We start from the raw sequence: 12,441 nt of genomic DNA, 5'->3' as shown, positions 1-12,441 counted from the left end.
CCAAAGTGAAGCATCTCTTCTAAAGAATGTTGCGTTCATATTCTGGAACCTGAGGTCACAGCACTGTAACTGACAGACATCTTATTTCTTTAAAGACGCGTACACATCTAACTGGACGTGTCTATGTCAGGCTATTAGGAGTTTCTAAAGTACATCTCTAGGACATGCCTTATGCAGCTGTGGACCTCAGCAATGCTGGGGAAATGTCGAGAGAGGAAAAAAACTTGAGGAAAAGATTGGGATTGAGGGAAGACATCTACAATCATAATTCAGGGTTACATGAGAAAGACAACAGCAGGGACCTGCCAACTCTGCTACGTAATCTTCACATCAGACCCACAGAGAGTAACTGCTGAGGGTTCTGAATTTCAAAGCATTTATTTGAGCAGGTTTGTGAGGAAAAGCCTTTATAATGCCTTCCAAATCAAGATTCTTCAGATACATCTTCCTAATTGCCTTCACTCACTGGGTTCTGGGCAAGTCTGTCTCCTCATCCAGAAGGATGCCTCCCACATGAAGGACAGCCATGTTTCTTCCACTTACCATTCCAACTCTAAGTGCATAACACGGTGTATGCAACAGAATAAGGAGTTAGTAACTTGTTGAACAATGTGCTATACATGAAAATTCAAGTTTGTAGGATAACAGAGATGAACAGGTGATTACTAAGCTTTGCAAAAAAAAAAAAAAAAGATTTACAATACGGTTCCTTTAAGGAGTGGATAATCATTGTCCATGTAAGCTGACTCCATATTTTAAAATTGCATTTGTACTTAACTTTTCTAATCAAACATCTATTGTATGAACTAAGCTGTAGGCACATAGCTCTTTCACCTAAAAATAAAATGAAAAAGAGAAAGAAGAAAAAGGAACGTTCTTCTTTATAGAAGAATGACAACTGTATGAAAAAGAAATAATAGCATTTAAAAATCACCATATTGAATAGCATCCAACATAATTTATTCAGGAAAGGATCTTGAAGGGGCACTAAAACCATTAGGTAAAAAAGAATGGAAACAGGAAGTTCCCAAGGTGCCAAAATATCACTCCACAGATTTCTCACTGCAAAAGAAAAAAATGTATCTTAGCTCTGGAGAGCTCCAGAAATACTCAAAATCTATCTTTAAATAGTAAGCTCTGAGTGTTTTTTTTTTTTAACATATCGTTACAACAAAAACTCTGGAAGTGATTTCAAAAAAATATCTTAAAAAAAAAATATATATATTTACACACACACACACCCCTTTATAATGGAAAGTTCTGAAAGTGATCAAAATATATCCCTAAAATATAGTTTTGGAAAATGCCAAATCTAGATCATTAAAAGTGGGACAAACTCATATTACGTACCTCTTAGTACAACACAACATAAAATAATGTTTAATCATAATTTCATCAAGTTTCTAGACCACTGTCCAATAGAAATAAAATGCAAGCCACGGATGCAATTTTAAATTTCATGTTCTTAAAAGGCAAAAAAGGATGAAGTTAATTTTAATTATTTTAACATAATTTATTCAAAGCATTATTTCAGCATGTAATCAATAGAAGAGAGTATTATTACTGAGGTATTTTATATTCTCTCTGTCACACTATGTCTTTGAAACTGAAAGTATGTTCTACACTTTCAAACAGCACACCTCAACTCAGACTCACCATCTCTCAAGTGCTCTAGACCCATGTGCTTAGTGGCTAAACTACTGCACAGCTCTAGACTGAACCCCCGGATAAGGACAATGAGGGACAGAAGAACAAATGACGGCTTAGTCCTCCAGAGTGAAAACGCAGGAAGTACTCCCCTATCACACTCCTAAGCCCTTAAGAACACAGATCATGTCCTTGCCTGTTGTTTTGCTTTTCTGGAAGTGAGAGGAGGGGTTCCCACCTTATAACCAATCAGGCTGTAAACCTAACAGTGGGCCATGAGAAAACTTAATCGATCCTGCAAGTCTTGGGTGGCATCTGAGTATATTTTCCAATAGAGAGATGAAGTTATGTCCAAAGACAGCAAAGACAAGAAACCGTGTAACAAAATTCCAGCTAACACTGAGACCCTACCAGAGCCAGGCACGTTGATCTCTACCAAGTAGTCATTAGAACAACTAAATGAATGACTTTCTCAAGATAGGAAGAGTTGGACACAATGACCACAAACTAGAGAAGACACAAACCGATACTACCACACCAAAAATCTGCAGTGACTCTGCAGACAAATCCACTTCAAATTTCATCCTGGAATCTGAGAATCTTTGTAAGGCCTGATTTACTTAACCTGCTTCCAGTTATCCCCTCCTTTCTCCCAGATCAGCATTCCATTCCTGGCATTATCTCCCCAAACAAGCACACACCTGTTTCACTTCCAAGCCCGATCCACACTGACTTCTAAGAGTTGAGAAGGTAGACCGCTCTGCTTCAACTGTTACTTCAGTCCTAACAATCCTCTGGGCTCTGCCTCATCTCCTCCCTCTGCTCCTTATCAACTTCTCCCTCCCTCAGAGCCCTGACAACACCAGCCTTGGTCAAACATATTCCTGTTTTGCGTGTATGCATTCTTTGTTTAGTAAGTGGGTTGCTGGGGGCCCCAGGTGGTTCAGTCCATTAGGTGTCTGATGCTTGATCTCAGCTCGGGTCTTGATCTTGGGGTCGTGGGTTCAAGCCCTATGTTGGGCTCCACACAGGGCTTTTTTTTTTTTTGGCGCCTGGGTGGCTCAGTTGGTTAAGCCACATGCTCAGGTCATGATCCCAGGGTCCTGGGATAGAGTCCCGCATCAGGCTCCTTGCTTGGGGGGGGTAGTGGGCTTCTCTCTCTACGTCTGCCTGCTTATGAGCTTGTTCTCTCTCTCTCTGACAAATAAATAAATAAATTTATTTTAAAACCAAACCAAGAACAAAAAACCTTTTTTAAAAGTGTGTTGCAATGAACCGTTAGTATGGAGACCCGGGCTCTAGTCTAGCTCTGCCAAGAGTACACAGCATCTTCAGCAAGGCCGCTTCTCATCTCTGCTTCTTCAGGTGGCCTCTGTGCAATTCCATCAGCACCCCAGCTACATGTCCTCAGCTCAGAGCCTTTATACCTGCTCTACCCTCTGCCCCAAATGCCTTTTTGCCCAGATTATAGGCTAACAAAATTACGTGTTCATTTACCCTCGGACCTACAAGGCTACTGCTAGAAATTTACTCTTAAGATACACCTCCACAGGGGTGCCTGGCTGGCTCAGTCGGGGAAGCAAGTGACCCTTGATCTCAGGGTTGTGACTTCAAGCCCACGTTGGGTGTAGAGATTACTTTAAAATAAAATCTTAAAAAAAAAAAAAAAAAGAGACAACACCACAAATATAAAACCACATACTCATGAAGTTACACACTACATAATCCTATACTAAGTCTATAAAATAGCAAAAGCTCAGAAACAATCCAACTGCCCATCCATAGGAGACTAGTTGAATAAATTGTGGTACACTTTTACAACAGTATGACACAAAGCAGGGAGAAAAGAGGAGACAGAAGGGGGAAGGGAGGAAAAGGAGGAGGAGAAGGAAAGATCTCTATACACTAAGGTGAAAAAATATCCAAGCTATGTTAACTTTAAAAAACAATGTGTAAAGTAATTATATATAACGTGCTACTTTTTGTATGAGAAAAAGAGAAATTAAAGTACATACACAGAAAGTTGATTAAAGTACATACACACAAGTTGATGGTTGCCAGAAGGCAGAGGGTGGAGCGATGGACAAATGGGTGAAGCGGAGCAGGAGATACAGGCTTCCGGTTATGGAACAGTCACAGGGATGAAAGGTACAGCACAGGGAACACAGTCAGTGGGCCTGTAATAGCGTTGTATGGTGACTGACAGTAGCTACCCTTGTGAGCACACACATACCCTTGCTCAATCACATGTTGTACCCCTAAAACTAGTGTAACATTGTATGTTAACTATACTTGAATTTTTAAAAAGTATATATATATATATATATATTTGCTTATTTGGGGGGAAAAACACACACAGGAAAGAAACTAATGAGAATGTTTGCTATAGAGCAGGGAAGGGAATATGGTGCAAGATAGAAAAAATTCTCTACATGGATCAAGTTTTGACTTTTGAACTGTGTATTTTACTTATTCAAAAAGACCTTAACTTTACTTAGAGGATCTGTTGTTAATACTACTCCTGGGTTGATTATTCTGAAGTAACCAACAGACCAAATGAGTACATTTATTGAGATTACGGTATATATGAAAAAAACAAAAAAGAATCCCATCGGTCCACAGTGATTTGAAAACAACGATCAAAGAAAAAAATTGAGAGCAAAAGGGAAACCTCTTCTTTACAGAACTAGATCTAATAAATGTAAAAGAAATTACAAAATTAAGAAATCACCTTCTTATAACTACCAATGTAATAATAAACGGCAGAAAGATGATGAATGAAGGCTGCCATTTCATAAAAGTTTATAGGTAAACAGGATATTCACAGGAAGTCTCAAAATAATTACCTTATTAATTATAAAAGGGAAAAAGTACCTTCCCAATGGGGAAATCTGAAGACACTACTTTAACCAGTGATGGGAACACACTAACAATGTATCAGTATCTCAATCCTGATGTGTTACAATGGGAAACACCACCCACGTAGCCAGGCTTGCCAAGAATTTTAAATCTGAATCTAATAATGAGAAAATAGACAAATCCAGATTGTGAGGCAAACTACTAACAAATGCCATGGAGTCTTCAAAAATGTTACTGTCAGGAAATACCAAAAAAAGAAAAGAAAGCTGAGAAATTGTCTTAATGTGAAGAAGGCAAGAGACATGACCACAAAATGTAATGCTTGATCTTTGATTAGATCCTAAAAAGTTAAAAAAAAAAAAAATGAGTTATTAGGGAAATTTTATTAGTTCATTTTTATTAGGAAAGCTTGTTACCTAATATTACTGCATCATGTTAAATTTCTTGAGCAAAATATGTATACACACACACACACAGGTATAGTGATTATACGGGAGAATCTCCTAGATCTTAGGAATTACATGCTAAAGTTTTAAAAGGTGAAGTGTCATGGTGTGTGCAACTTATTGTGAAATGGTTCAGAATTTTTTAAAAGTATATTCTAAATGTAAAATGACACCAGCGCAGAAATTGGTGAAATCCAAATGAAGCCTATAATTTAGTTAAAGTAAAATACCAGTGTTAATTGTTTAGTTCTGACAACTGACCCAAGGCTATATAAGAAGTCTGTTAACCTGGGGGGAAACCGTGAAGGAGGTATACAAGAACTCTCTGTACAATAAATGCAACTTTTCTATAAATCTAAAAGTATTCCAAAATAAAAAGTTTATTTTTAAAAATGTGTAGAGAGAGGAAGCAAAGGTGGCAAAAGTTAGCAATTGATAAACCTAGGTGATAGGTGTATGGATGCTTATTGGCCAATTCTAACTTTTCCACAGGTTTAAAATTTGTCAAAATGTTAAAATAAAATAAAGCTACAGAAAGTTAAAAGGATAGAGAAAGATATTCCACATGAACACTAACCAAAAGAAAACTGATATTGTATTAGTATTATAGCCTTTAGGCAAAAACATTTCTAAAAATAGAGGAACACTTCCCAACTAGAAAAAGTTCAATTTACCAGGAAGGTAACAGAATTTAAATTTATATGCACCTAATAAAACAGCATTAAACTGTATAAAACAAAAAACTGTCTGAACTGTAAGAATAAGTAAATCCATGATCTTGGAGATTTTAGTTTCTCAAAAGCAAAGCAAGAAAACAAAATAAAACAGTAGGATACAGATTTGAACAGTTCAGTCTACAACTATGACCTAAAGGACATATACAGAACATTACGACAACAGAATAAACATTCTGTTCAGATTATCATAGAACATGTATAAAAAGTTAGCTTAAAAAAAAAAAAAGATCTGACAGTATGTTAATTGAATTTAAATTAAAAAAATTTAAGATGTCAATTTAAAAAAAAGTATATGAAAACTGTATACTGACTGGGACACAAGCTTGTCTTTATGGGAGGAGGCACAAGGTAGGCTTCTGAGGTGCTGGCATTGTGCTGTTCTTTGACCGAATGGCAATTACATAGGTTTTGCTCTGTTAATAAATTGTTTTGTTGCTGCTAATACTTTTGTTAGTTTAATTTTTTTTTTTAATATTGTGAGTTTATATATTTCTTGTTACTCACTTTTTGTGTGTGTATGTATCTCACAACTAAAGAATTAAAATCCCTTAGGAAGATACCAATCTCCTATCAATGCAGTAAGCCCAACGCAGCCTGTTTTTCCTTCAGCAATTCATCAAACTGCTGTTTCTTCCGCTGAGCACCAGATGAAGCAATGGGCTTACGCTTACAGGCTTCCTTGTACAAAATTTATGTTATCTTTAAACACAAGAAACATATTCAGCCCAGCAAGGGACGCCAATGAACTGAGCCTGCAAGAACAGAGGATCTATAAATCCCAACTCACATTTAATCCAAAGCAGCAGAGAGGTTCATAGGCTCATCTAATAAATAGGCATAATCATCCACAGTATTAAAATTATTTTCCATCCTTGGTTTTTTTTTTTTTTTTTTTTGCCATACACATATAGTTTAATTTACCAAAGTTAAACATAAGTGAGTTTGTATTTAGGCACTAGAAAAGATTATCTGATTTAGGGAATAACTAAGGAAGAGGGAGCAGCAGAAGAATCTAGAGGGCAAGCAACAAAATGGTGGCCCCATGGAAACCAACACAGAAGACATGACTATAGCTTATAATAATCTTAAGCCAATATATCCTGGGTTTACTAATTTATTATTATCGTTATTATTATTAATCAGTAACACCTACTGAAGACCTACCACTTGCCAGGTACTATGTTATATATATGATTTTCCTAAAATGGTTCACCTAAACATCTCGTGGTAAGCCTAGAAAGTAGATAGACACATTATTACTTCCATTTTACAGATAAAGAAACGGAGGTTGAGTAATTGGCCAAGATCACCTAAGTAGCAAGTGGAAGAAGTGGAAATCTAAGCTAGCTAGTCTGACTTCAGAGCATGTACCCTTACTGTCTATGCTATGCCAGTCCTTACCAGATAAATGATGACTTGCATTTGACCTCTAAGGGATCTTTCAGTTCTAACATTAAATGACTTACTTCAATGAACCTATGATAAAGCATTCAGTGTGGCCCAGTAATGTCAAACTGTTACAAAATAGAGCTCAGTAAAATCTCTTGACCTAACCTAAAAATCAGAACTCCGGTTACTTACGGTTATCAGTATTGGTCTTTGCCCATATTGTCTTTTTTTTTTTTTTTTTAAAGATTTGTTTGCTTGAGAGAGAATGCAAGTGCACATGAGAGTGGTGGGGAGAGACAGAGGGAGAGACTCTCAAGCAGACTCCCCTGTGAGCACAGGAGACAATGCAGTCTCGATCTCACCACCCTGAGATCATGACCTGAGCCAAAATCAAAAGTCAGATCTTAACTTGAGTCACCCAGATGCCCCAGTCTTTGCCCATATTGAACCCTTAAAGAAATGGAAATGTTTTTCTCTAGTGTCAGTCAATACCTAATATTTTTCCTCATATGACGCATAATGGCACAGATAATATCAAAAGATATTCCAGCAGGAGTGAAACAATAAATCTGCAATACAGTGAACGTGATCTTTAAACACAAATGGACTTGAGACAAATCTGACAAATGCAGATTTCTGGGGGGGCAATCCTCTTTTAAAATGCCTAAATTTGGCATAAATCATTATAAACTGCTTATAAACTATTGATGTTAGTCCTAAAAAAATATTAGTGGTGGTTAATTGAATATATTAAAGCTAAAAGGGGTCACCTGGGTGGCTCAGTGGGTTAAGCCTCTGCCTTCAGATCAGGTCATGATCTCAGTGTCCTGGGATCAAGCCCCGCATCGGGCTCTCTGCTCATCGGGGAGCCTGCTTCCCCCTCTCTCTCTGCCTCCCTCTCTGCCTACCTGTTATCTCTCTCTCTCTGTCAGATAAATTTTTTAAAAATCTTAAAAAAAAAAAGGCTAAAAGAATTCTTATAAATGTAAGACCTATTTGTTGTATATACAAAATACTTGTTATGCCAAAATATTCTCATGTATTTTCTTAAATCATCATGAGAGTTCTGTTCATTAAAAAGTAAAACTAGCTGTCTAATTCAGTTTTTCTTTTTAAAAAAGAAATACAACCAACTCCATAATGGTATAATATAAAAAGTTGTTAGATGATCCTTAGCCTTCATAAGTAGTATCAAGTACACCTGGGAAAGAAACACAGTGACATTTTTTGTGTTAATCTGAAAGATTAGAAGCTTCTGGGAAATACCACTGGTTGTAAAAAACAAAAACAAGCAAAACAAAACAACAAAAAAAAACAACTATGGTATAAACTACTTCTCTCAGAAGTCCCAAGAATGAAAAAAAAATTTTTTTATTAGGTTCAGGAATCCAAGATGACCTGGTGTAACTATGATTACAGAATTTGATGGTTAGAAATGAAATCTATTGGGCGCCTGGGTGGCTCAGTGGGTTAAGCCGCTGCCTTCGGCTCAGGTCATGATCTCAGGGTCCTGGGATCGAGTCCTGCATCGGGCTCTCTGCTCAGCAGGGGCCTGCTTCCCTTCCCCTCTCTCTGCCTACTGTGATCTCTGTCTGTCAAATAAAAAATAAAATCTTAAAAAAAAAAAAAAAAAAAAAGAAATGAAATCTATTAAAGTCCAGCCTACGGTTCTTATATCCAATCTGTAGACACAGAATAGTCACATCCCCAGAAACCAGGATGTATCTCCAATCTGCATGAGTTTAATGAACCAGATAGACAATTGTATCACCAATATCTGCCCCTAGCCCATTTTCAGTGAGATGAATTTTCTTGCTCATAAGGTCCACATGGAAAACAGCATGCTCAGAAATGGGGGTCTTCCCAGTGTGCTCTTTTCCTAGGACAGGAACTCGCCGAGGCCCCAACAGTGGATCATCAAATCTCATCAGCTTCACTTTAGAAAGGTCTAGCAAAAAAAAAAAAAAAAAAAAAAAAAAAAATCAATATGAGCATTTAATTACAGTCACTGCCTCAAACCCATGCCTGAGCCTGACAATTCAAGCTTTAAACACACTGGATGTTTATTAAAGATATTTTCAGGAGATTATTAAATAAGGCTCAATCTCAGAAAGCAGAGCTATATCTAGCAAATCTTCCTCCTGTGGCTTCTACCCACATCAAAGATTTAGAGACAATGATTCTGTGTAACACATCACCTTGAATGATAAACCAAGAGGAAAGATTGAGTATGTTTTTGAACACTATCCTATATGGTTTCTCAAATCATTTTTTATACACTTCAATTAACCACTTTTCAAAATATCAGTAAGTCTAAAATTTCCTTCTCTTTCTTACCTTGGTTCCTGGGATATATTAAAACTGCAAGAGTTGTAGCTCTTTTCAAAAGATACTTCTAGAGAAAGAATTACTACTCTAAGAAATAGCATTACCAGTTCCTTGTTTTGCTCCAAGGATGAAAAGTGTTTGTATTACCAAGCTGATGAAAGACAAGAAGATGGAGAAGGACGGGGGAAAGGGCACAGCTTTCTGAGTTTTGAGCTTCTGGATGAGCTCCAACCCTGCCCTGCTTGAGATTTTCCTGATCTGCTCTTGTGCAAGCTGATAAGATGGCTCCTGGCAAAGAAAGCACTTGTCCCTTGAACAAATTTATGATCCGACAATCCTCCCAACAACTGAGCCTGAAAAAAATTTATTTATTTCAGCAATTCTGAGACACCCTGACATCAAATGCTTTTATTTTATATGGTAGAAAAACATCATAAATGACTACCAATTCTGATTCTGGGTTTAAATCTCATTCTGAGTGTAGCATGGCTAGTTATACTTAACCAGATCCGCAGAAATAGAAGTTATTTCCTGAATTAGTTCCCACCCCTTTCTAAAGCAGATTGCTAGGTGGTCCGTGAGCTACACTCCCTCATGCTGCCTTAAGAGTATAAAGCTTAGCATGAGAGGGATAAGAGATAAAAGCAGACATTAATGCAGCTGGTGGCTATGCCAGGAGTACAAGTTATCCAGGAATTATATTCTCTTTGGGAAACAAAGACCGAAAGATTGCAAGTTTAGCGTAGGGATATTGAAGCTTACGGAATAATTACTGAGACTACCAGGAAGGCAAACCCTGTTGAAGAGTCTTATTTCGGGGAGAGAATACAATTCATTTTAACAGCTATTACATTTCAACATGCACACTGGTGATACTAAATATTTTGCTATGGAAGCAGTGAGAAGTTCTGCCAGCAGATTTTATGCATGAGGCCTTTACTGCAGATCTGCACCCTTCACCCCTCCCTCTCTCGTTCTCCTTCTCTATCCTTCTCTCCTTCTCTCTCTCCCCCTTCCTCTCTGAAACAGACCTCTCTCATCATTCCCAGCAATTCTGAATCAAACTATTTCAAAGAACACTTAATACTCAATCAGCCATCTAAGTGACAAAACATATTTGCTTTGATGTTTCACCATGTAGCTCATTACTGCCAATATTTCTTAGAGCTTTCTTAGTATTTTACTCTCTTTTCTTACTGCAGACCTCTCTCATCACTGGATATGTAGAAATTTAAGACTGCAACTACACAAGAATTAAGGCACTTAGAGAAAAGATGAGAGTGACTGAAAGTCCCCAGGGATTGATACTGTGACATGCAGCCTTTCACCTCCACGTTATCAGTTCATATGTGGCACAGGCTGGGAGTGATTTAAAGTCATTATCATCAAATAGTTGCTCAGTGGCCTTTGTGGAGAGAAATGATGGTTTCACTCCAGTTCCTCCTGGACCTAGATCATAATCACCGTCAATGCAATTGGCACTAATTGGACGACTTACTGGCTATTGCAGCAAATAGACTGAGAAATACGTTATTGAATTTCACTCTCTTCCTATCTCATACACTCAATATACTTAGCCCCCTTAGATATCAAAGCATCCTGAGAGCTTTGGAGAAGTCTCAAGGTTAGAGCTCTTCTGCAGATACTTGAAGGAATATCAATTTCAAATCCCATCCTAACATTTCTATCCATTTTTGAAAATTCACAGTGGCTAGGAACATCAAACTTAAAGTACTTTACGATAATATTATTCACAGCTAGTATGACAAAGGATGTAAGAATTATGCCAGAGGCTCAGTGAAAAAAGACAAGATACAGAAAACACACTTCAGTACAATTCCGAAGAACCTCGTCGGTCCCGGATCTGAGCATATTTAAAAGGGAGGCAGTTGTAACATTACAAAATACAATTTCCAATCTAGGAAAACATCCTCTCACATGCTACAACTTCATAATAATCCTACCCAGTGAGTCCACAGAACTATCTATTTTCTTTAAAAGCCACTATAAGGAGCGCCTGAGTGGTTCAGAAGGTTAAGTCTCTGCCTTTGGCTCAGGTCATGATCTCAGGGTCCTGGGACTGAGCCCCACACTGGGCTCTCTCCTTGGCGGGGAGCCTGTCCCCCGCCTCTGCCTACTTGTGATCTCTCTCTGTGTCAAATAAATAAATAAAATCTTTAAAATAAATAAATAAAAGCCACCATAATGTTCTTCAAAGATAAGAGTTCTTCTTATTACAAAATCTTCTCAGGGCCGAACACATGCAGTATAAAACAGCCAAATGGAAGGCCACAAAACGGCTTCCTGTACATTCATATTTCCAAGTTTTCAAGTTCTGCTTTCTGTGGCCTCTAAGTTCTAAGGATGGCATATGATGTAGGTCTATGACAATGTGGATGAACCTCGACATTTTGCTAAGCAAAATAAGCCACTTATTCACTATTTCATGATTCTACTTATACAAGGTACTTAAAATAGTCAAATATAAGGAGACAGAAAGTACAACATGCAGTGGCTACCAGGACTAGAGGAAGGGAGAATGGGGAGGTGTTATTTAATGGGCACAGGGTTTACTGTGGGATGGTGAATAACTGTGATGGCTGTACAACAATGTAAATGTACTTGATGCCAGTGTACTGTACCCTTAAGAAGGACTAAAATGGTTAATTTCATGTTATATGTATTTTACCGCAATTTAAAAAAATGTTTACAAATGAAAAATCCCTAGCCCTAATATGCTGCTGCTACATAGAAAAACATAAGAGCATCCCTCCTGCTGACATGCCCGTCCCCTTCTCCCTCCCAGGTCTAATTTCTAAGGTTTCATCCAAACAGTCATTTTCTCTGTGATTCATTCCTGATCACCATAGCTGGAAATAATCTCACCTTTCTCTGTGCTATTAACTTTATCTGTATCTCTCTTATTGTACACAGCATCAGATAGAGCGTCTTAATGAAGAAACAGTATTTTGCAGCTTCCCAAGGCCTTAGTACTTATACAGGAGTCCCTACATATATACCGAAATATGCTATAC

General features: G+C 37.6%; 1 protein-coding gene across 1 annotated transcript in view; it reads right to left on the bottom strand.

The window, feature by feature from the left end:
* Nucleotides 1–8,798: 8,798 nt before the first annotated feature.
* Nucleotides 8,799–12,441, bottom strand: part of LARS1 (leucyl-tRNA synthetase 1) — a 69,604-nt gene continuing 65,961 nt past the window's right edge. The window contains exon 32 of the mRNA XM_044225091.1: nt 8,799–9,026. Coding sequence (XP_044081026.1) covers nt 8,821–9,026 — 206 coding nt within the window. The 3' untranslated portion in view covers nt 8,799–8,820. The remainder of the gene's footprint in view (nt 9,027–12,441) is intronic.

Source organism: Neovison vison, chromosome 1 (assembly GCF_020171115.1).
Source record: "Neovison vison isolate M4711 chromosome 1, ASM_NN_V1, whole genome shotgun sequence".
Classification (NCBI taxonomy): domain Eukaryota; kingdom Metazoa; phylum Chordata; class Mammalia; order Carnivora; family Mustelidae; genus Neogale; species Neogale vison.
Note: the sequence above shows the minus strand (reverse complement) of the source record. Positions and strands in the feature narration are given on the sequence as shown.